This window comes from Trachemys scripta, chromosome 18 (genome assembly GCF_013100865.1).
Source record: "Trachemys scripta elegans isolate TJP31775 chromosome 18, CAS_Tse_1.0, whole genome shotgun sequence".
NCBI lineage: Eukaryota > Metazoa > Chordata > Testudines > Emydidae > Trachemys > Trachemys scripta.
The window spans coordinates 1919756-1940596 of record NC_048315.1 but is presented as its reverse complement, the minus strand read 5'-3'; the positions used below and the strand labels follow the sequence as shown (position 1 = coordinate 1940596).

Here is a 20841-nt window from a genome sequence, read left to right as displayed (position 1 = left end):
GAGGCCGGGAACAGGCTGCCCGGCTCCCGGCAGCGGGAGGCCGCGTACGGCGGGGCGGGGAACAGGCCTCCTGGTTCCCGGCAGCGGAAGGCTGCGTACGGCAGGGCGGGGAACAGGCCGCCCGGCTCCTGGCAGCGGGAGGCTGCATTGGCCAGTGCCGCTGACCGTTGGCCTCCCCAAGCTTCTAGAGCTAGTGTGGGTCTCCCTCAGGCCAGTGGCTGCCTTCGTGCACTGGGGCTTTCTGGCTGCAGCCTGACTTGTTCACCTCTGTGCAGGAGTTGCCTTGGGGTGGGAGTTATTCCCACCCGGAAAGCAGGAGGTGTGAGCTCTGCACCGGGATGGTGCCCGTGAGCTTGTTGAGTACGGTCCTGGCACTGGGCTGGCAGCAGAGGACAGACATGCAGATCAGTGTGGGCATGGGGAGGCTGTTGGACAGTCTCAGGCAAGAGGAGCAGGAGCAACTGTTAACTGTCTCCGCAGAAGACTGCATTCCCAGGTCCTCACCTGCTCACAGTGAGTGGGACGAAGGACGCCGCACCCTTGCCGGCTGTCCGTCCCCAGGAGTCAGTGGCAGAGCTGACAAGAGAACCCAGGAGTCCTGACTCCCGGCTGTAGGCCCTGTGTACTGAGTAGGCTGCCTCTCGACTGTACGGGTGCCACCACTTGGCCTGCTCCTTGTACCGACAAACGCCCAAAGGTGAAGGGCCTGGCTGAGCAGCAGAGTGGTATAGGCAGTAAACTCCCCCAGACCTCCAGCGGGGACTTGGGTCCCCAAGGCTGCAAACATCTGAGTGTGGACGAGGTTCCCGAGCCGGGGCTGGTCTGATGAGCCCAGCGGGCGAGTAGACCGGGCGAGGGAGGCAGGTTCCATTCCCCGGCCCGGCAGGTAAATGGGCAATCGAGAGCCTCTTGCCTCAGGTGCAGTCTCTGTCTCCACCTGCTGGTCAGCAGTGAAACCTGCATCCCCTCCTGGGCTCTGGGGGGACGTGCGAGTGCGATCGATCGCCCAGCCCCAGTGGGCTCTGGTCTGTTATTGGCTGTGCAGTCACCCAGGGAGGGCGGGGTCCGCAGCGCTCCGGGCGCTGGGCTGTGCGTGTCTTGGAGCGTTGTCCTCTTGCCCGTTCAGCCGCCAAGCTGGACTCTCCGTGACATTCGCTCCCTGACACGCACGCAGCTGTGTTTGGGGAGCAAGAATCTGCAATGCTGGGGGGTCCCGTTCACCCTTCTGAGCAGGGGGTGAGGGTTCCCCCACGTGCTGGAGAACATGCCCGTTTTAGCACTTCCTCCCTGACATCCGGGCAGCCTGCCTGTTAGCCTAGGCGGGACCCTCCTTCCCACTGGCTCCTCCTTTTCCTGGCTGCTTGTGGATTGGATAACTGGGGGGCACAGCAAGGCAGGGAGGGGGGCTTGCCCCCAGGTCTCCCGTGTGGTGGGGCAGAGCATTGAAGTCAAGGCCCAAGCCTGGGAGACGCACTCCAGGTCTGCCACTTACTCCTTGGGTGACCGTGGGCAGGTCAGTGGCCTCTCTTTAGAGGCCCAGCTCTGCAAAGCGCTTGGGGGGCGCGCTGGGAAACGCAGGGCACTGTTGTTCATTGTGACCCTTGGAGCAGCCCAGGAGCAGGGGAGCTGTGGGTGGGGTCTGCAAGACACTGCCACCCTGAGTGCAGCGTGGGCACCGGACACTCTCCTGCAGTGTGGCAGGGGGTGCTCGGGGCAGTGCTGACTGTGTGCCGAAGGGTCGGGAGAGACGCTGTGCCACTGGCCCCTCGTTGCATGGTCGGCAGGTTTTGTCCCATTCACCTCCATTCGCTTCTCATAGTGGCTTCCCTGCTCTCTGCGCCTTCCCCTGGGGGGAGAGGACATTAACCCTTTACACCTTGCTTCCCCATCGGCCTCAATAGGGACAGGCGGACGATGCCCCAGCAGCCAAGTTGGGCCCAGTCTCTGCTGCATCCCTGCCTCAGGTTTGGCTGCTTGACCACACTAACGTTTCTGGGAGTGTCTGTGAATTTGCTTGATGCTGGGCAGTGGGGGGGACTGCCTTGTTTGTGTGCTGGTGTGTTGCTCCCCCTCTTTCTGTTTGCATGAGGCCTTTGCCCTGCACGTTTGCATGAGGTCATTGGTGGGACAAGGTCTTAGCCAGGAGAGCTGGAAAAGCGCCCTGGGCCCGTCCACTCTACTCTCCACAGGCCAGCCTGGGGTTGCTCCCTGAAGGAACATGGCCCTGTCCAGTGACTCCAAGATTCAGGGCCTGCCCTCGGGATGACGACTCCACCCAGCAGAGCCCGCTGTTGGGCAGCTTTGCCAAATAGCCTGACCCCCGGTTCTCCCCTGTGGCCCACCCTCAGCAGTTCTCCTGTCCCGCGAGCCCCAGAGAGCTGGGCCTGGTTTGCAGAGCTGTCTACGTGAGGCCCTGTTTGCACGGCTGTGGGGGTGTTGCTTTGTGACACTCCAGGTGTCTCCATTTGCAGAGTTGCCACGTGGTGCTCTCCATGCCCTGTGCGGGGGGGCAGGGGCTGCATACATTGTTCACTTGGCTTGGAAGTTTAGGGCTGTCCCTTCTCTGCACTCTCCCTGTGTGCACGTGTTCATTCTGCTCTGCAGGATGCACTGGGTTCCCCGCTGCCCTGCCCTGCTCTTCCTTTCTGGGGTGCGAGGGGGTCGCACACTCAGCTTGGATGTGTTGGTCCAAGACCCGATGTGAGGCTGGCTGGAGCTGGGTGGCTGCTCTGAGAGCTTGTGTTGCGCAGACCAGGCTGGCTGTTAGTGGCGCAGGGGCTGCCATGCTCCCTTCGATGGCTAGAGCCAGGCTCTGTCACGTGGAACAGCAGGGACCAGCTTTCCCACCCCTGGGTCACTGCCGAGCTCTCTGGGTCTGAGTTCTTCCCTGGATGGGAGCCCCGGCACAGGGCTGGGTTCTGTCCTGGTGATCAGGGGGCGCCTGGGTGGGGAGAGGGGAGGGCAGCAGGGTGAGAGGCGGTGCTGGAGTCTCTGATGGCCTGGGCCGGTCCAGTCCCCCCAGCCTGAGCCGTGACCTCTTCCCCTTTCTCCTCGCTCTGGCAGGCGAAGACGGAGGAGCAGATTGCTGCCGAGGAGGCCTGGTATGAGACGGACAAGGTGTGGCTGGTCCACAAGGATGGCTTCTCCTTGGGTGAGTGTTGTCCTTCACCTTCCATGGGGGGCCCTGGCCCTGGCTTCCTTGGGGCAGTGCTGTGCAGTGGGGCTAGACCACGGCTCTGCTCACAGTCCCCCTTGCTGCTCTCCAGCTAACGGCGCGGGGCAGAGCTCTAGCCTGGCTCTGACCTGCCAGGTGACAGGCAGAAGAGCAGAGCTCCAGAAGGTATCAGTAGTGTGCCCTTGCAGTGTGAGAGCGGGGTGCCTTCTCCTGAGCCTCCACGTCTGTGCCAGGGCTCAGGGAGGCAAGTGGTAACCAGCCAGGTCCCTGGCCACCTGTGTGTCATGTGCTGCCCAGCGGGTTCCAGCCGGCGCGGGGAGACGCGGCCAGGGGAGTGCCCCGTCCTGCTGTCTGGAAGAAGTGGGGCCTGGTGTGCAGGAGCAGCCTGGCCTCAGTGCCAGAGCTCCACCACTAGGTGTCAGCGTGTCCCCGGGCACGGGAAGAGATGGGGGGGCTGAGGGGGGGACACGAGGGGCTGTGGTGCCAGGAGAGCCTGCCCATGCCATGGCGTGTTCCCTTGGCAGCGAGCCAACTGCGAGCGGATGAAGCGAGCCTCCTGCCCGAAGGGAAGGTGAAGGTGAAACTGGACCACGATGGGGCCGTGCTGGAAGTGGACGAGGATGACGTGGAGAAGGTGGGAGCCCGGGGCCCTGATTCTGGCTGGGGGGCAGGGCAGGAGCAGGGGCCGCGGGGTGGGCGAGAAGTGGATCTGTGCCTGCGGTGGCAGGGCTGTGTGGGGTAGGGGCTGGGATTCCCTGCCTGATGCTGCCTGTCCCCGCTGTGTCCCCAGGCGAACCCGCCGTCCTGTGACCGGGTGGAGGACCTGGCCAACCTCGTCTATCTCAATGAATCCAGCGTGCTGCACACGGTGCGCCAGCGCTACGGGGGTAACCTGATCCACACCTACGCAGGGCCCACCGTGCTGGTCGTCAACCCGCTCAGCTCCCCCTCCATGTACTCCGAGAAGGTAACGCTGCAGCTCAGGGCCTGGGTGCATTAACCCTTGTCACAGCTTCTGCACTCAATCCACGGGGGTCCCACTCCACCGGCAGCAGGCTAGAAGAGTGCCCGGGGGACAGAGCCCAGGGCTGGGAGCCAGGAAGTGCTGAGTTCCCAGCGATGCGACCGTGCGTTGGGCAACGCCAGCCTTCCCCGCTTGCTGGTCTATAACGGCGATAGTAGTGCTGCTCTGCCTCGCGGGCATGGCGGACAGTCCCTGGGCTCTCACCGGGGGTCTGTGCTCCTGGTACGGGGGCGAGGGTGGACTCTCCTGCGGGTGTGGGGGGCAGGGACAGCCCCAAGTGCAGTTATTGGCTGTGTTCTCTCCTGGCTGCATTGCTCGTGTTGAGGAGAGGTCCTGCTGGATGGTGCCAGCAGGTGGGCCTGCTGTCCCATCCGTCTCTCAGCGCGTTGGGTAAGGTCCGCTGCTCCTGCTCCTGCCCATGGGAGCCCTGGAGCGGGGCAAGGAGTGATTCGCGTGGGGCTGAGGGCCCCACCCAGGATGGCTGGAGGGGGAGTGGCCTGGCCCGGCCAGCGCCACGCTAGGTCACCCAGCCCCCTGCACTCTCCCCAGGTGATGCACATGTTCAAAGGGTGCCGCAGGGAAGACATGTCTCCGCACATCTACGCCGTGGCCCAGGCCGCCTACCGCAACATGCTGATGAGCCGCCAGGATCAGTCAATCGTCCTGCTGGGGAGCAGCGGCAGTGGCAAGACTACCTGCTGCCAGCACCTGATCCAGTACCTGGCCACCGTAGCTGGCAGCACGGGGAAGATCTTCTCAGGTGAGTGCCCAGCCGTGCTGGCCGGGCCGTGGCCATAGGAGAGCGCTGACCTGCCGAGATCTGCTCCACTCGACGCTTCTGCAGCCTGGATGGGCCCTTCACTGCTCTCGCCAACACCTGGCCCGGGCGGGTTATTAGCAGCTCTCTGGGACCCGTCAGCACTGCTCCTGGGGCAGCTAGAGGGGACGCCGAGGGCCCCTTGCAGCCCTGCTGGCTCCTGCCAGCCCCACGTTGCTTGGGGGGTTGCTTTCTGGGTCCCTGGCCACGGGCGTGAGCTGGGGAGCACAGCTCGGACCAAGGGTACCTGCTCCCTCTAGGGCGGCGCTGGGCTCCCTGGCTGGCGAGGTTGCCCTGCTGCTGCCAGTCTGGCCCTGCACCGTGGGCACACCGAGGTGCTTGCTCTGTAACTAACACAGCCCTCTGGGCCACGGGGCCGGCCGTGCACACGCCCCCTTGCTTGTGTCCCCACAGCGGAGAAGTGGCAGGCGCTCTACACCATCCTGGAGGCTTTTGGCAACAGCAGCACCAGTATGAACGGCAACGCCACTCGCTTCTCCCAGATCGTCTCGCTGGACTTCGATCAGGCTGGCCAGGTGGCCTCAGCCTCCATACAGGTGAGAGGGGGCTGGGGAGAGAACACGCACGGGGTGTGCTGAGCGTACAGCGGGGGGGGCCTGGATGGCGTTGGTCAGTGACCACAGAACAGGGACCTGGTACCTAGCTCAGAGCTTGGGGCTGTCACTGGCACATGACTCCTAACAGGACCTGTGGCCTGTCCCACCAGCCCCATTGTGGCTGGCCCAAATGGGGAGCTGCCTTTGGCAGTCTCAGCAGGAAGCCAGGGACCCACTGGGGCCTGGAGATTGAACTCCCCTCCTTCCAGATCGGCGCTAAAGCTGCCCCCTGCTGGTCTCAGTGTGGGGCTAGACTGGCGCGGGCAGGCTGCCTGCCTGGGCTCTCCCTTGAAAGCGGAGCTGCGTGTTCACAGCCACGCTCAGCAGCTGCACTGCTGGTAAATCCACTCCGTGATGATTGGCCTCCTTTGCTGGTGCTCATCTTCCTTCACATCTGGAGCACAGCACAGCTAGGTGGCGACGTGTCGCAGACGGCCTTGATTTCCTTTCCTTGCGGAATTAGTCTCCCGTAACACGGCGTCTCTCTCCCTTCCGCCACTCATAAAAGCTGGCACCAGCGTGGTAAGGAGAGCGCAGCCGTTAACGTTCAGCCAAGTCCCTCTGTACGCCCCTGTATCGAGAGCTGCTAATCAGCTGCGAGGAGGCTTCAGAGTCTGTCGCTTTACCGGTGTTTGTATTGCCATAATCAGCTGCCACCCAATGAGAGCGACCCCTGGCCTGGGGTTAGACGGGGCAGAGGCATGGCAGCGTCACCAGGGCATGGGGCAGAGGCAGTTGCTGGCTGTGACGAAGTGGGAGTGTTCTTAATGTTTCCTCTGAATACTGTGTGGGTGCCTCAGTTTCCCTATGCATGTCTTAAGTCTCCAGTGTGCATAAATGGCCGACACTTTGTATCCTGGCAACAAATGGCCAGGCCCTTCCCCTCTGCAAGGGAATAGCTAAAGGTGAACAAAGAGATCAGGTGACCTCCTGGCCCGGGAAAGGGACAAAGCCCAGAGGAGGAGGGGCTGGAGGGCGAGTCAGTTTGGAGCTGTCTGGGGACTAGGAGTGAGTGCAGACGGGGGTGTCTGGCTCGTGGGACTCCAGAATGGACCCATCTGAGGGATCCCGTTCTCTGGACCTACAAGCTCTGTTTTAGACGATGTTCCTGTCATCTAATAAACCTCTGTTTTACTGGCTGGCTGAGAGTCACGTCTGACTGTGAAGTGGGGGGGTGCAGGACCCTCTGGCTTCCCCAGGACCCCGCCTGGGCGGACTCGCTGTGGGAAGTGCACGGAGGGGCATATGCTGAATGCTCCCAGGAGAGACCCAGGAGGTGAAGCCGTGTGAGCTTCTTGCCCTGAAGACAGTCTGCTCCGAGGGAGAGGAGGCTCCCCAAGGTCCTGACTGGCTTTATGGGGAGCAGTTCCAGAGCATCACCCGGGGACTCCGTGACACTGGCGGGCAGGCAAGAATAGCTCAGCCCCCAGGGAAAGCTCGGCACCCGGCATGTGACTGGGATTTGACCTTCCACTGAGGCAGCTGGAAGGCGCCTGCTAGAGACAGGCTGGGTGTAATTTATTGCGTCTGTTGGGCTAACACTGAAGGGCCTTGGGCCCCGTTGTACCAGGCATGGGTAGACACAGGCAGCCCAGAGATGGTCCCTGCCCCAGAGTGCTGCCCGCCCACGAGTCAGAAAATGCAGGGCTGGAGGTCGGGGGGAAGGGAAGGGGCCAGCTATGCCAGGTGCTTTGGGCTGCTGTTGCAGCAGGCCCAGCCTCGGTGAACAGAGCCGGGCCTGTGCACTGGTGCTGCCTGGCCGGTGGGCAGCTGGCAGTGTGCCACAGCCCCGCCCCAAATGTCTCCATTCTGGTCCCCAGACGATGCTGCTAGAGAAGCTGAGAGTCACCAAGCGGCCGGCCAACGAGGCCACCTTCAATGTCTTCTACTACCTGCTGGCTGGCACGGACAATGCCCTCAGGTGAGCCCTGCGCCACCTGCCCCCATCACTGCCTCTCGCCCTCCCCTGGCAATGGGGTCCGTTGCTGTGGTGACGGTCTGAACGCTGGCGGGTCTCTAAGCTCTGCTCCAGCCATTCCCCTGCCAAGACTCGCTTTGCCCGCTGCTGAGAGCCAGCCTCGGCCCGCTGGGTACGGGGCTGCAAGCCCATGGGCGTCTCTGGGAGGTCATGGAGATGGCAGGGGACAGAGAGGGGCCGGCAGTGCAGCTGGCATGGTGTGGGCTGGCTGCCCCATCAGGCACGTGGCAACATGAGTCTGTGTAGCCTGCAGGGGTCTGAGAGAGAGCAGGGTCCCGGAAGCTGCCTCCGTGCCCTGCGGCAGGGAATCTTATTCCAGAGAACAGGGCTTGGTGTGTTGAGCTGAATCAGGCCTCGGGGGAAGCTGGCCCTGGCGTGGGGCCTGTCAGCGCAGGCCGGCCCTGTAACGCTGTGTTTTCTCCCTGCAGAACCGAGCTTCACTTCAGCCACTTCGCAGAGACCAACGTGTTTGGGATTGTGCCACTGTCCAAGGTGACTCAGGGCAGAGCCGGGTGGGGCTGGTGTTATGAGGGCGCGGTCCTGCATGGGCAGGGCCCATCTCCCCAGGTCTGACCCAGCATGGGCTGGGCCCTGGGGGCCCGGCTGAGCAGGGTGGCCCTTGGATGAAAGTCCAAGGCCGACACAGTCACCGTGGGGCTGCTGGAACAGCTGCAGAGACCGGGGGGCCTGGGCGGTTCATTGGGGGCTGTTGCTGCCTGCCAGCTCCCGGGGAGCGATGCAACCCAGTGATTGCGAAGCCTCCGCCTTTCCCAGAGAAACGGACTCTCTGTCACCTGGGCGCCATCTGTTTACTCTTCTGCTCTCCACCTGAGCCCCAGGATTAGCCTTTGATGTAGATTTTTAATTAAAAGCTTAACTAAAGCCTTCCCTGCACGTGCCGGACGCCCCGCTCTGTCCTTCACGGGGGCAGCGTGACCTCTGCGAGGACGCCTGCTTTGCCCTGGCCCAGGTACTCTCCCCGGGATCCATGCAGACCTGGCCTTGGGGCGAGGGGAGCAGGGCGGGGGCTGGAGCTCTGGCCCAGAGCAGGTGGCTGTTAGCCAGCGGTGAGAAAAGCCACCCCTTTGACTGAGGCAGCAGCACCGTGTTCCCTTGTTCTCCAGCCGGAAGAAAAGCAGAAGGCAGCCCAGCAGTTCAGCAAGCTCCAGGCTGCCATGAAAGTTCTGGGCATCTCCGGCGATGAGCAGAAGGCGTTCTGGCTTGTCCTGGGGGCTATTTATCATCTGGGGGCCGCAGGAGCCACCAAAGGTAACCAACTGTTCAGAACTTCACTGGGCACTTTAATAAGCCGAGGTTTGCCAGTCTGAACTGCCTTTCCATGCACGGTTGTTTCCCGAGAGGTGACTGAAAGGCCTATCCCCACAGGGCGCAGCAGTGCCCAGGGGAGGTTCTCTCCGAACTACTCCTGGGGGTTAGTGAACCCTGCGTAGAACTTCTTTCTTTCCCCCTCGGCAGCCCTGTGTGCGCTGCGCCCTGGTGACTCCTGGCTGCACCCGGTGGGGCATGCTTTGGGGCCAGGATCATCCCCAGTGCTCGATCCACCCAGCTTTCATTCACTGTCCTTCACAAGGGAAATCACCAGCTCACCATTGACCTCAGGGCCTTGTGCAAGGCTGTCCACACACTGGGGGAGGAGGGGACGCTGCATGGCCCTGGCTCCAGCCCTAGTGTTCCCCAGCTTCCTCCCTCCCCCACAAAACGGGCGGGAGCATAGGCATGCTGCTGGTGGCGCTGGGTTGCTGCAGGAGAGACCCGTGGGGTGGGGCTGAGGCTAAGCAGAGCGGTTCTGAGGCCTGTCCTGTGTTGAGGCAGCAGTATTGGGAAGATATTTGGGTTTCCAGCCCTTGGCTCGGGGAAAGCCTTAGTGGCCACACTGTGCAGGGATGGAAGCCACGTCCCCTCCCTGGAGAAGGTCTTGGCTGCTTCCCTGGGCAGGCGGCTGATGTGTGCATGAGGACGGCCTGCCTTGTCCTCCCGTTCCTGGACTAATAATTGGCCTCCTCTCGCAGGGCCCTTTGCAGGAGGAGTTGGCAATTGCCTCTGGTCTCTCCTGGGGCTGTGGGGTCTGCTCCGTGCCCTGTGCTGGTGGCATGGGGGCAGGGGCTGCACACTGAGCTGGGGGGAAACACCGATCCCAGTCCCACTGCGTTGTGTTCTGAGGAGCCCCTCCAGGCTGCCGGAGCAGCGTGTGTGGTCATAGGCCCGGTGTATTGTGTCTGCCCCGGGAGGGCATGTGGCAGGTTCTCGGGGTCAGGTCTGTGTCTCAGCACTGGCTGGAAGGCCCAGTTTTAGAGCTGGAAGAGTGCCTAGAGGGGCTACGGCCAAGGCAGAGCCCCAGGTGGACTTGGGGCAAGTGCAGGTCCCTGAGCGCGCCGTGTGACGAGACACAGAGCTGCTGGGTTTGCCCTGGCGTGATTTGGGAGCTCACAGCGCTTTCTCTGAGCTGGGGTTCCCCCGGGCCTTTGGCCATGTCAGATAGCAGGAGGGGGCAGCTCATCTCTCCGAGGCGGCGTTCTGGGGAAGTCTGTCTGCCCGCGCTCTCGCCCCGCCCCCCCAGCAGTGTCAGAGGGCGGTGGGTCATGCTGGCGTCTGCTCCCCGCTGGCGCCCTGGGATTTCCCTTGTGAGACAGGTCCCAGAGTTCCTGCTGTGACTAGCCGGGCTTGGATTTTACAGCCCAGAGAGCGCTGCCGGGAAAGGCCCCTCACACCATTGCACCATAGGGGCTGTTTTGCGGGGGGCAGGGGAAGGTGATTTCATAACATCCCCAAGCTGGAGGGGACCTGGGGCAAGAGCAGCCCCCCGGCATTGGTGTTAATGAAGAGGTGGTTTCTGTAGCTAGGGGGCTGGAGTGGAGTCAGGGTCTGCGGGGGAGCAGCCTCCGTCGCTGTGTGCTGCAGATCCTGCTCTGCCAGGTACCATGCTCGGGGCGTGAAGGGGATTTTTATCCGTGCGGTGTCTCACAAAGCAGACCAAGGCCCTGCTGGAGAGGGGGAGAAGGGCCCCGTGGCATGACTGCCCCTGCCCCTCTGCCAGCTGGCCCCTGGGCTGGCAGCCGGGGCAGCCCATGAGGTTGGATCACAGCCCCTCAGTACACAGGCCAGTCCTCAATCCAGGCCCAACCTTGCCCCGCTCTGTGCGGCTGCCCTGGAGCCGGGGTTAGATATGCTGCCCTTCATGTTCCAGCAGCTCCATGGGCAGTTGCTTGAGGGAGGGGCTGTCTTTGATCCATGTTGAGCGGGGCCCGGTGGAAAGGTCCCAGGATGGCCCCAGAGAACCTCAGGGCTTCCTGAGCCGTGGGGCCCACAGGGCACGTCTGTCTGCGAGCGTGGCCCACTGGCTGCCCTGTTGATGAGAGGCTCCCAGCGTGGTGGCCTTCACTGACTCCGGCCTGATGGGTCTGTATGGGGCCCCAGTGCCACCTCGCATGGGGCTGTGCGGGCCCAAACCTGCCCCAGGTTGGGGCTGGCGAGAGCAGCCAGCGGATTGGCATGGGGGGCAGAAGGGTGAGTGGAAAGATGGGTGCTGGGCCCTGGGTTGGGGGCTGGTGTGTGCCTCCTGTGACTGCCTGGCTTCGAGGAGGGGCCCCGGCAGGGGGTGGCATGTCCGTGTCCGTGTCTGTCTGTGTGTGTGCGTGTGCCAGTGTGCGTTGGCTTGCCACGCTTGCCCCCAGGGGTGGCCCGTCCACTCAGTGCAGGTGTTCGCTGGCAGCAGCTGTCACCGGCGCATTCTAACCCCCTGTTTTTGTTTGCATGGTGCATGCCGTCCCTTGGCAATGCAGACACCGACGAAGGTAAAGCCTCCTTTCTCTCTGCTTCCCCACTGCTGTGTTCCACGTGTTACCCATTAACTCACACTCCCTGTGTGTCCCCGGCTCCCTGCCTGGTGCCAGGCGTCCCCGCGTTTCCCCGCGGCCGGGGGCGTTCGGGTTCGGGCGTCCCCACGTTTCCCCTCCCCCCAGGGCAGCTGGGGGCATTCGGGTTCAGGCATCCCCATGTTTCCAGTCCCCCAGGGCGGCTGGGGGCGTCGGTTGGAGGAAGAGCTGCAGCGAGAGCTCTGCCCGGCGCCTTGCCGGGAGGTCGGCTCCTCCTGCTTCTGCAAGAGGCGCCCTAAGACCCAGCCCAGCCGGGATCCAGGGCAGCTCCCTGGCGCGCTGGGGAGGAACGTGCCCTGCGTCACCCCCCGCTGAGGTGGATCCTCCGTCCCAGGCAGGCACTGTTTGGAGCCCTGGCTTCGGGGCACTGCTGGGTGGGAACATGAGAGCGCCTTTCTGTTATCCCAGCATGGCGGCATGTCTCAGCCGTCGGGCTCAGCATTGAGCACCAGTCCCCTCTCCTCAAACTCCGGACTCCATGCTCCTTATGGCCCAGTCTGCCCCGCTCCGCACCGAGCTCTTCGAGCTGCGCAAGTGAATAGTGGCCAGGCTGGACAGCAGGGTTGGCTGCGCCGAGCCCTGACACTGCCACGTCCCCTCCCACGCTCCCCAGCCACTCCTAGCTGCTGCTTTGTCTTGCACTGAACCTCTTTCCCCGGCATTGCTGTTCTTTGAGGACACCTGCCGCCGGCCCCGTGCCTGGGTTGGGATGCCCCGATACTAGACAGCCCCTCGGGGAACCGGCTGCATTCCCAGCACTAAGACTCTCTCCCTCCCCGCTAGCTGGGAGGAAGCAATTTGCTCGGCACGAGTGGGCCCAGAAGGCTGCTTACCTGCTGGGCTGCAGCCTGGAGGAGCTGTCTTCATCTATCTTCAAGCACCAGCCCAAAGGGAGCCTGCAGCGATCCACGTCCTTCCGCCAGGGGCCCGAGGAAGCCGGCTTGGGAGACGGCTCAGGTACTGGGTTGCTGCCGAACTTGGGGCGCGGATGGTGTCAGCTGATAGCATCGAGCAAGGTGATGGCACTTCCTGCAGGTGCCCGGAGCCTGGCTTCCCTCCCCCGACCGTCTGCCTTCCTTTGCAGCTGACGCCCTCCTGGGTCTGTAACTAGCCAAATGGGAGAGGAGCATGGGCCAGTGGTTAGGACACTGCCCCGGAGTTTGAGAGACCTGGATTCATTCAACTCCCTGCTCCACCACAGACTGCCTGCACGACCTTGGGCATGTCCCTTTGCCTCCCTGGGTTCTGTTCCCACGGGGGATAATAGCACTGCCCTATGAACACATAGGACAGCGGGATTCCCCTAGACCCCATCATCTCCTCGTCATGAGTCTCTGAATGGGATTGAGCTGGGCCCCATCGTCTGAGCACGTCCCAGCCCTCAGGGCCAGCCCCGGGAGACGCAGGGCAGGGCTGTTCCCCTGGTACCGGGGGAAGCCGAGGCTCAGGGCGGCTGTGACTGCCCAAGGCCGAGCAGGGATCGGGCCCCATCCCCCGAGTTCCAGGCTAGCGCCCAAAGCACCGAGCTGCCCTTCCTCTCCGTGCCCTGGCATTCTGGGGGTGCCGGCTGTTACCAGGGGTCACTTTGGAAGCATTTTGCTTTTGGGTTGCAAAGAGGGTGATGATGTGGGAGCTGAGGCCCAGGCTGCCTGGGTCTGCTCACTAGACATGCTGAAACCTGGGTTGCTCCTTCTCCCCCTCCCAGCACGGAGCCGCCCGAGCTGTGGACAAGAACACAGGACGGTCTGAGCCCAGAAAACAGCTGAGGGCCCCGAATTCCACCCCCTTTTCTGACAGGCCCCAGTCCTACCCCAGGTTCCTCCTCAGAACAGCCACTCCTTGCCACCCACTTCCAGCACCTCCCGCTGAGGTCAGCAAGGTGTCCAGACCCTCGCGAGTCACCACCCTCTTTTGACAGGCAAGGGCAGAGGCCTATAGCGGGTGTCAGCCAGGGAGTTGGTGTAGCACTGACGTGCAGCCGTTCCCAGTCCCCCTCAGAGCCCCTGGATCAGCTCCCCGAGCCGGTCCTGTCCTGGCACAGGAAGTGGGGCCCTGAGCCGCACAGCATATGGGTGGGGGGAGTGCCATCGCCTTGACTCTGGAATCATTTCTCCCCCCAGGCTCCAGGCTGACTGCTCTGGAGTGCTTGGAAGGCCTGGCCTCGGGCTTGTATTCAGAGCTCTTCACGCTGCTCATCTCGCTGCTGAACCGGTACGCGCCTGCGCCGAGGCCAAGCTGGCACAGAGTGCAGTGGGGGGGAGGGGTGTAGGGCAGGAGCCTCACTCCCCCTGCTGGGGTGAGCCGTCCTGGCCCCGTGTGCGTTGGCCAAGCCCAGACCACCAAGCTGTCCTGCTGCTGGAGCTCAGCATCGCCCCGGCTGGTGGCCGGAGACGGCAGCCAGGGAGAGCTGTCCGTGCTCCGCTTCGGGGAAGGGACCTGGTCTGGCATGCTCTCCTCACCTGGCCCCTGCAGCTCCACTGTGTGCTCCGGGGCCGGGAGCAAGGCCCAGGCAGGGCTCTGATGCATTGAGGACAGCAGAGACCGCTACTCTAGGGCAGCCGGGTGCCAGGAAAGGGGCCCTCCTGCCCAGTGTGATCACTGGGGGAAGTGGTTCACCTCACACCTGTAGCCAGGGCATTCGGGGGCGTTTGTCTTCCTCTGGAGCTGCAGGCGTTGCTCCTGACAAGGCACAGGACCAGGCCGGGGCCCACTGGTTTGATCCCATGCCCTGCGTGGAGCCTGGTGTGCCCTAGCCCCTTTCTCCCCCACGCAGGGCTCTCAAGTCCAGCCAGCATTCCCTGTGCTCCATGATGCTTGTGGACACCCCAGGCTTCCAGAACCCCGAGCTGGCAAACCAGAGCCGCGGGGCCAGCTTTGAGGAGCTGTGCCACAACTACGCCCAGGAGCGGCTGCAGACGCTGTTCCACGAGCGCACCTTCACTCAGGAGCTGGAGCGATACAAGGAGGTATTGCCTGAGGGAGCCCTGTCTCGGCCCGTGGCAGAGATCTGCTCCCTGGCAGGAGCCCAGCGAGGGTCTGGCAAGCCCCCCTGCTGCGGAGAAGCTACGGGCGCTGCTCTTGCCCAGGGCACGGTGGCTCTGGGCTGTACAGGGTGTGAGGAAGGGGCAGCGGAGGCTGTTTCCTTAGCTAGTTGTGTTGCCGTCTCCTCTCTGCTCTAGCATCTACTAGACTCCAGCTGATTTCTAACCCTGTAGGTGACTCGGGCAGTCACGCCTAGACAGGACTCAGCTAATCAGTAGCTCTGAATCTGGTGCTTCTTGCAGCAGGGGTTTCCCCGGGAACAGGCCATTTGCCATTGGCCCTGCCCTGGGCACTGGTGGCTTTGCTAGCAGCCCTGTGCATTGCAGTCACCCCTGGCAGCGGTGGAGGGCTGGCTCCTGGCAAACTCCCCAGGGTGGGAGGGGAGCTGTGGGCACCAACCAGGTCGGGCCCACTGCAGGGGGCTAATTGGGCCCAGACCCCTTTGCTCACGGCTGGGCGGGTTCTCAGTGCCCACGTGGGAAGGGTGCCCATTCTGCTGCACTGCCCGTGTGCACAGCCCAGCTAACCCTGAACCCCCAGGCTAGGGAGGGCTCTGGGAGCGAGAGCCTGGTGCGAAGCCAGCCCAGGGTGGTCGTTGCTCCTGGCCCTGGCTCTGGGTCTCAGCCCAGCTCCTTGGGGTGCTGGTGTCTGTGACCCAGGAACCACCCTTTGGTGATGACTCCAGGATTGGCTAGACCGTGGAGGCCGAGTTCCCCCGTCTGTTTGAGATGGCTCCCCCGGGACGCTTTGCCCAGTGCCCCCCATCCTCACTTCACGGGGGACCATGGGCCCTCTCCCAGCCCCTTCCAAACACCCCAGCGGCAGCTGCTCTGCCTTCACCCTGGAGGAGTGTGACCCAGCCTTGGGAGCTCCCGCTCTTTGCCTCCTGCACGGCCCAGGGGGCCGACTTCCTTCGCACAGCACGCTGCCTGGTTATTGCTCTGCCTTCTCTGGTGGGGGACACGGCGATTCCCCCCCGGGTGTGATTACAGCCCAGCCCGGTCCCCCCGGCTCACCCCTGAATAGTGCACGCTGGCCAGGGCCGTGACCCCACTCCCCTGCCCCAGGGACTCCCCTTCCTGAGCTGAGCGCCATGGGGAGCAGCCCGGGGCGGTGGGCTGACCGGCGGGAGGGAGGCTGGGGCTCTCCAGGGAAACCCCTGTGGTCTAATGGCCTGTAGTTTCTATTCAGACTAATGTACTGACTGACCCTCTCTGGGTCCCGTAACTGTGATCTTTAGTCACACAGGCACTAACCCTTCGTCTGTCCGTCCTCTCTAGGAAAGCATAGAGCTTGCATTAGATGACATAGAGCCCAGTACCTCTGGCTCTGTAGCCACTGTAGACCAAGCCTCACACCAAGCACTGGTAAGCACATGCCGGCTTTCATGGCAAGAATGTCTCTCCTCCCTCCCCTCCCCTCCCCGCCGTGTCGAAAGCTCCTTTCCAGGCCAGAGCACCTCCTGCTCCCTGAGCCAGCAGCTTTGCAGGGCCCCTGGCTAAGCAGTGGGCAGGGAGTTGCACTTTGCTCTGGGCCGGATCTTGACAGGGCTGGGCAGGGGGACCTGGGGGGTTTCTTGTGTGCAGACCGAGTGAGGGGAGGCTGCCTGGCTCCAAGCTCCCCTCCAAAGCAGGGTGTTCCCTTGTTCCTAGCTACAGCCAGAGGATCCCAGCCAGTCACCAGCACCCAGAAGCCTGCAGGAGGTTCTGCTGCCTTTGCCTGCATGCAGAGGAGACCCCTCAGTCCCCTGGCAGATGCACTTCTGGGGTTACCTTGGTGGGGAGATGCCAGGTTAACTCCAGTGTCACGCGATTGCAGCCGTGCTGGGAGCTCTCCGTAGCAGCAGCACTCATCCAGCTGGTTACCTGGCGCTAACAGAGAGAGGCTTCTGGCTCTGGGTGGGGAGGCCGCTGTTAGCGGGGGCTTGCTCTGATCTGCTCCAGGTGGCATTGGTCTGCCCACTTGCTGGCCGAGCCAGTCCAGGGGGATGCAGTTAGTCCTGATGTCTGCAGAGCTGTCGGGGAGGTGGCCCTCCCCATGCGGGGGCAGCAGGGCTCAGCGGGGAGGCACAGTCTGTCTCTTCGCCACCTGGGAGGAACAGCCGTCCCTTCCCAGTCTGACATCTTCTCTGGGGTGGGCCGTGGCCTCTGCGTCAGCTCGTGGGGCCAGCGGTCCCCTCACTCGTCTCCAGACCGCCCAGCTCTCGGGCGGGAGAACTGTTTCCATTCCCCCTGTTGGTTCCCTGCATCGTGCTGGCGGCTCTGTGGGGTGGGTGGCTGAGGGTCACCCTGAGGGAAGCTCTCTGCTGGGGGTGTCTGGGGGAGAAGAGAGGTGATCCCAGCCCCCCTTGCTTTGCTCTCTGCTGCACTTCCATATGCCATACTCCAGACCTCTCTCAGCCCCATCCCGCCCAGTGCTCTGTGCCCGAGGCTGGGAATGGCCCCGCTTCCCTTGGAGCCTGGCCACCCACCCCACCACATTTGCTGCCGAGCTGGGGGTTGCCGTGGGGCAGCAGCGCGGGCGGCTTTGCTCGGCGTGCTGGGGCGGGCGATCATGCCGGGCAGACGGCTCAAGGCAAGCGGGGGGAGATTTGGGCGGTGGGGCCACGTCACCAGTAATTACCTCTCCCGCTAACGCCTCGGCCAATGAAGAAGCAGGAGAACAGCAGGCTTGAGAGCTGCTCCTGCCCCTTCCCCTGGCGACGGAGGGGCTGCGTTCGGCGCCGATCCATTGCTGTCGTTTATGGAGCTTTCGGAATCAGACCCACGCTGCCAGGGCCCTTCTCCTCCCCGCTAGCAGTGACTACGGCAGGGGGAGGCCCTGCCCTGATCACCCAGGCAGTGCCGGAGAGTGTGTCTGAGTACCTGTTGCCGGGGGGGCTCTGGAAGCTCCCTGGGAAACGGGCGCCGTTGCCAGGGGCTGGTGGCTGGGTGCGGGAGGCACATGGGGGCCTGCCCTCCTGACTGCGTAGAGTCACTTCCCCCGGCACTGAAAGGCAGCTGTCTCTGGGGCAGGACTGAGCAGTACTTGAACAGCGCAGTGCAACAGCACAGGCTGGAAAGCAAAGGGTCCTGTGGCCCATTGGAGCGTCGGGGAGCTTAGGGAGGCCCAGTGGCACTTCCGGCTCTAAGAGCTTCCCCTTGAGAAAAGGCCCAGCAGGGTTTCAATGGGCAGGACCAGGGCTTGGCATCAGCGGGAAGACGCAGTCTGCCTGGGGTGCGCTGGCACCATGGGGCCAGGATGGGAGCGACAGGCTTGCCAAGGAGAAAGAGGGCAGCCAGGCTGATCCTCAGGGTGGCAGTGGCAGGGGGACCTTACTGTGCAGCCTGGCTTGCGGTGCAGGAGTGCCAGGTGGCAGGGTGGTCAGCTGTGTTAGCAGCCCTGCCCGCCGGCCCAGCGGGCACTCGGGGAAGCGACTCTCCCTGCACGGAGATCTTGCCACAGGCTCGATAGGAAACACCATAAAGTGGTAAAGGAGTGAAATGAATGCAGGCCCAGGGCAGTGAGGCACCCAGGGGTGCATGCCATCGAGTAACACTGAGCCCACGGGAACCGAGCACCCCCTGCCTGCAGGGCGGGAATTGCCTTCCTGGAGTAACCCGAGTGGCTTCACCCTGTGCCTAGGCCCGTGCATGCAGAGATTGACGGAGGCAGGGAGGGCCTCGGTGCCTCGACCTGCTACCCAGTGAGAAGCCAGGGGAGCAGCCAGCGGCAGGGTGGGAGAGCGTCGGCCTGAGATGTGGTGGGTGCATCTCGCTGAGCTCTGCGCGGTGGATTTGCCCGTCGGTGGCTGGGTGCAAACGCTCCTGCCTGACGTGTTTTACTGGCTCAAGTATTAAGTATTGATTCTTTCTCTGCAAAGAATCTCTGAAGTGTTACTCAGAGCGAGGCGTTGCCACTCGCTCTGACGTGTCCCAGACTCCCGTAGGGCTGGGGCTAGGACAGATCTCTCCCTCTCCGGGGGCTCTCGGCGCTGGGCATACCGGGGCGCATGCTGCCAGTCCCTGCGTGCCCAGCGGGTGGGGAGCAGACACGCTTCGGGTGATGCGTGCGGTTGGGACCGTCTCTGCAGGTGCGCTCCTTGGCCCGCACGGATGAGGCCCGTGGGCTCCTATGGCTGCTGGAGGAGGAGGCTTTGCAGCCTGCGGGAAACGAGGACACGCTGCTGGAACGGCTCTTCGCCTACTACGGGCCCCAGGAGGGAGATAAGAAAGGTAAGGGGGGAGTCAGCCCTCTGCAGGCCCAGCCAGGCCCTCTGCACTCTTCCCCTCCCCACTCCTGGCTCGCGCCGAAGGGAGGCCTTCAGTCCAGTTGTGTCCTTTCTACAGGAAACATACAGTGCGTGTGGCCTGTGTGTGCCAGGAGCCATGGCCCAGGGGCCCCGCCGGCTCTGGGGGAGGGCCATGCACCCCTCCAGGGGAGGGTGGGGCACCTGGGCAGGGGATGGGGAGGGGAGGCTCCCGTCCTGTGCATAGGGCTGCTCTCCAGCTCTGGCAGCTCGGCTTGGGGGGGTGTTGGGTGCTGCTCACCCCAGGCTCGTGCTGCAGGGCTAGCAATAGCCGACTGGGTGTACGGGCTCGGGCTGGAGACCCGGGGAGGGGTCCCGAGCCCGAGCGGACACGTCTGCACCCCGCAGCATGAGCCCGAAGCCGTTGACCTGGGGGCTGAGACTCGCTGGCACGGAGTTCTAGCCTCTGTTTCCTTGTGTGTGAGCTTTGCCAGGGCTCTTGTGCGAAGTTCCCTGTAAGCTGCGCGGCCGCACAGTAGCCTATTGAGTGCTGCGAACCCCCCGGGGACCGGCCACTCCCCCAGCCCCCATCCTGCCGGGGGCGCCCCTCCCCGGGCCCCAACTCAGCCTGTGGCCTGGACCTGCCGGGGTGGTGTGGCCGGAGCAGCTCTCCCCCCGCCCAGACCTGCTGGGGCCAGGAGAGGGGTGCCTATCCTGCTGCCCCAGAGATCCTATGGCCTCCATATTGGTGCACATGGGTGGGACAGATTCGCGGGAGCACTGCCCTCGTGCCTTCTTCTGGGTCAGGGGATCTCTGGCCCCGCTGGGGACCGGTTCGCTAATGGGGTTTCTGTCCCTACAGGCCACAGCCCGTTACTCCGAAGCGACAAGCCCCGCCACTTCTTCCTGGGTCACAGCTACGGCACCAACTGGGTGGAGTACGACGCCACCGGCTGGCTGCATTATGTCCGGCAGAACCCAGCGTCTCAGAACGCCGCAGCGGTCCTGCAGGAATCTCAGAAGTAAGCAGCGGCTGTGCAGTAAGAGGCTGTGGCTGGGGGAAGGGTCTGGGGTCGGCGGGCACAGGACACGGCCCCAGGGAGGGGGGAGGCTGGCGTGGCTGCTCTGCTGGGGTGGTTCACACTCTTTGAAAGGCAAAATCTTAATTTCCAGTCCCCCAGGAGCAGCTGCTGAGCAGGGGTGGCTGGGCGCTGGTCCATGCCCTGGCAGCCGGGCAGGGGAGAAACAGCCTCTTCCTTTTGAGCAACGTGGTTGCAGGGACTGGGTGACCTCTCAGGCCCCGTTCCACCATTCTGCCCCCCTGGCTGGGTCACGCAGCGGGCTGCGGGCAGGGTATGGCATGGCCTCTCGCCACAGATTGCCCATGGTGTGACACATGGGCTGCGGTCCTGAGCCACTCCGGGCTCTACAGTGCTGGTTTAAAGGGCCCCAGGAGGCTCTCTGGTTTCGCTGCAAACCTGTGAATTACACATCTCTGCCTCAGGGCGGGTGACCCGTGTGTTCCCATCGCCGCCAGGCATCCATGCCTGTGATGTCCCAGTGCCGCGCTGCTTGCCTCGGGGTCTGTGGAGCAGCGAGAGCAGTGAGATGATCATGCCAGGGACAGCTAGGGGAAGAGTTAGCATGCCTGAGCCGTCTCTCCCATGGGAGGTGTGCGCAGTGCTGCCGGGGCCCAAGCCTCTGCTTCCAGCCCTGTCCGGCATCTGGGCTGCGGAGGGATTTCTCTGCATCATCAGCAAGGGGGCTCCCCTGACCCTACTGCCAGTGCCTGAGGCAGATAGTGCGGGCAGCGGTCGCCATGTTTAAATCTTCCGGAGGTGTCTGTCAGCCCCCCTTCCGAGCGCCCATGCAGATGCCTCTCTGCTGGCTTTGTGCCTTTCCCGGTGGGGTTGCTGCTGCCTGCCCCCCGAGTGTGTGGTGGGACTCCAGCCGCGCAGTTCTGTTCACGTGTGTCCCAGGCTCCCCGCTCAGCTGGGGCCGGGGTTTATGGGTGATAACGTGCGCTCCCTCGGCCGACCCAGAACAAACAGGAGGTCATACACTGAC

The 20841-nt window shown here is 63.6% G+C and overlaps 1 protein-coding gene across 23 annotated transcripts in view; it reads left to right on the top strand.

The window, feature by feature from the left end:
- MYO18A (myosin XVIIIA) overlaps positions 1-20841 on the top strand; it is a 108678-nt gene that overhangs the window by 46876 nt on the left and 40961 nt on the right. For 13 of the 23 annotated variants that reach the window (XM_034752544.1, XM_034752543.1, XM_034752536.1 and 10 more), the window contains 16 exons: positions 1902-1964; positions 3064-3151; positions 3700-3809; positions 3966-4142; positions 4749-4959; positions 5431-5573; positions 7454-7554; positions 8040-8103; positions 8736-8880; positions 11412-11423; positions 12288-12461; positions 13625-13715; positions 14278-14470; positions 15827-15913; positions 18619-18760; positions 19637-19796. In XM_034752544.1, the coding sequence (XP_034608435.1) occupies positions 1902-1964; positions 3064-3151; positions 3700-3809; positions 3966-4142; positions 4749-4959; positions 5431-5573; positions 7454-7554; positions 8040-8103; positions 8736-8880; positions 11412-11423; positions 12288-12461; positions 13625-13715; positions 14278-14470; positions 15827-15913; positions 18619-18760; positions 19637-19796 (1961 nt within the window). The remainder of the gene's footprint in view (positions 1-1901; positions 1965-3063; positions 3152-3699; positions 3810-3965; positions 4143-4748; positions 4960-5430; positions 5574-7453; positions 7555-8039; positions 8104-8735; positions 8881-11411; positions 11424-12287; positions 12462-13624; positions 13716-14277; positions 14471-15826; positions 15914-18618; positions 18761-19636; positions 19797-20841) is intronic. The other 10 variants (XM_034752550.1, XM_034752542.1, XM_034752538.1 and 7 more) reach the window with 2 other exon arrangements.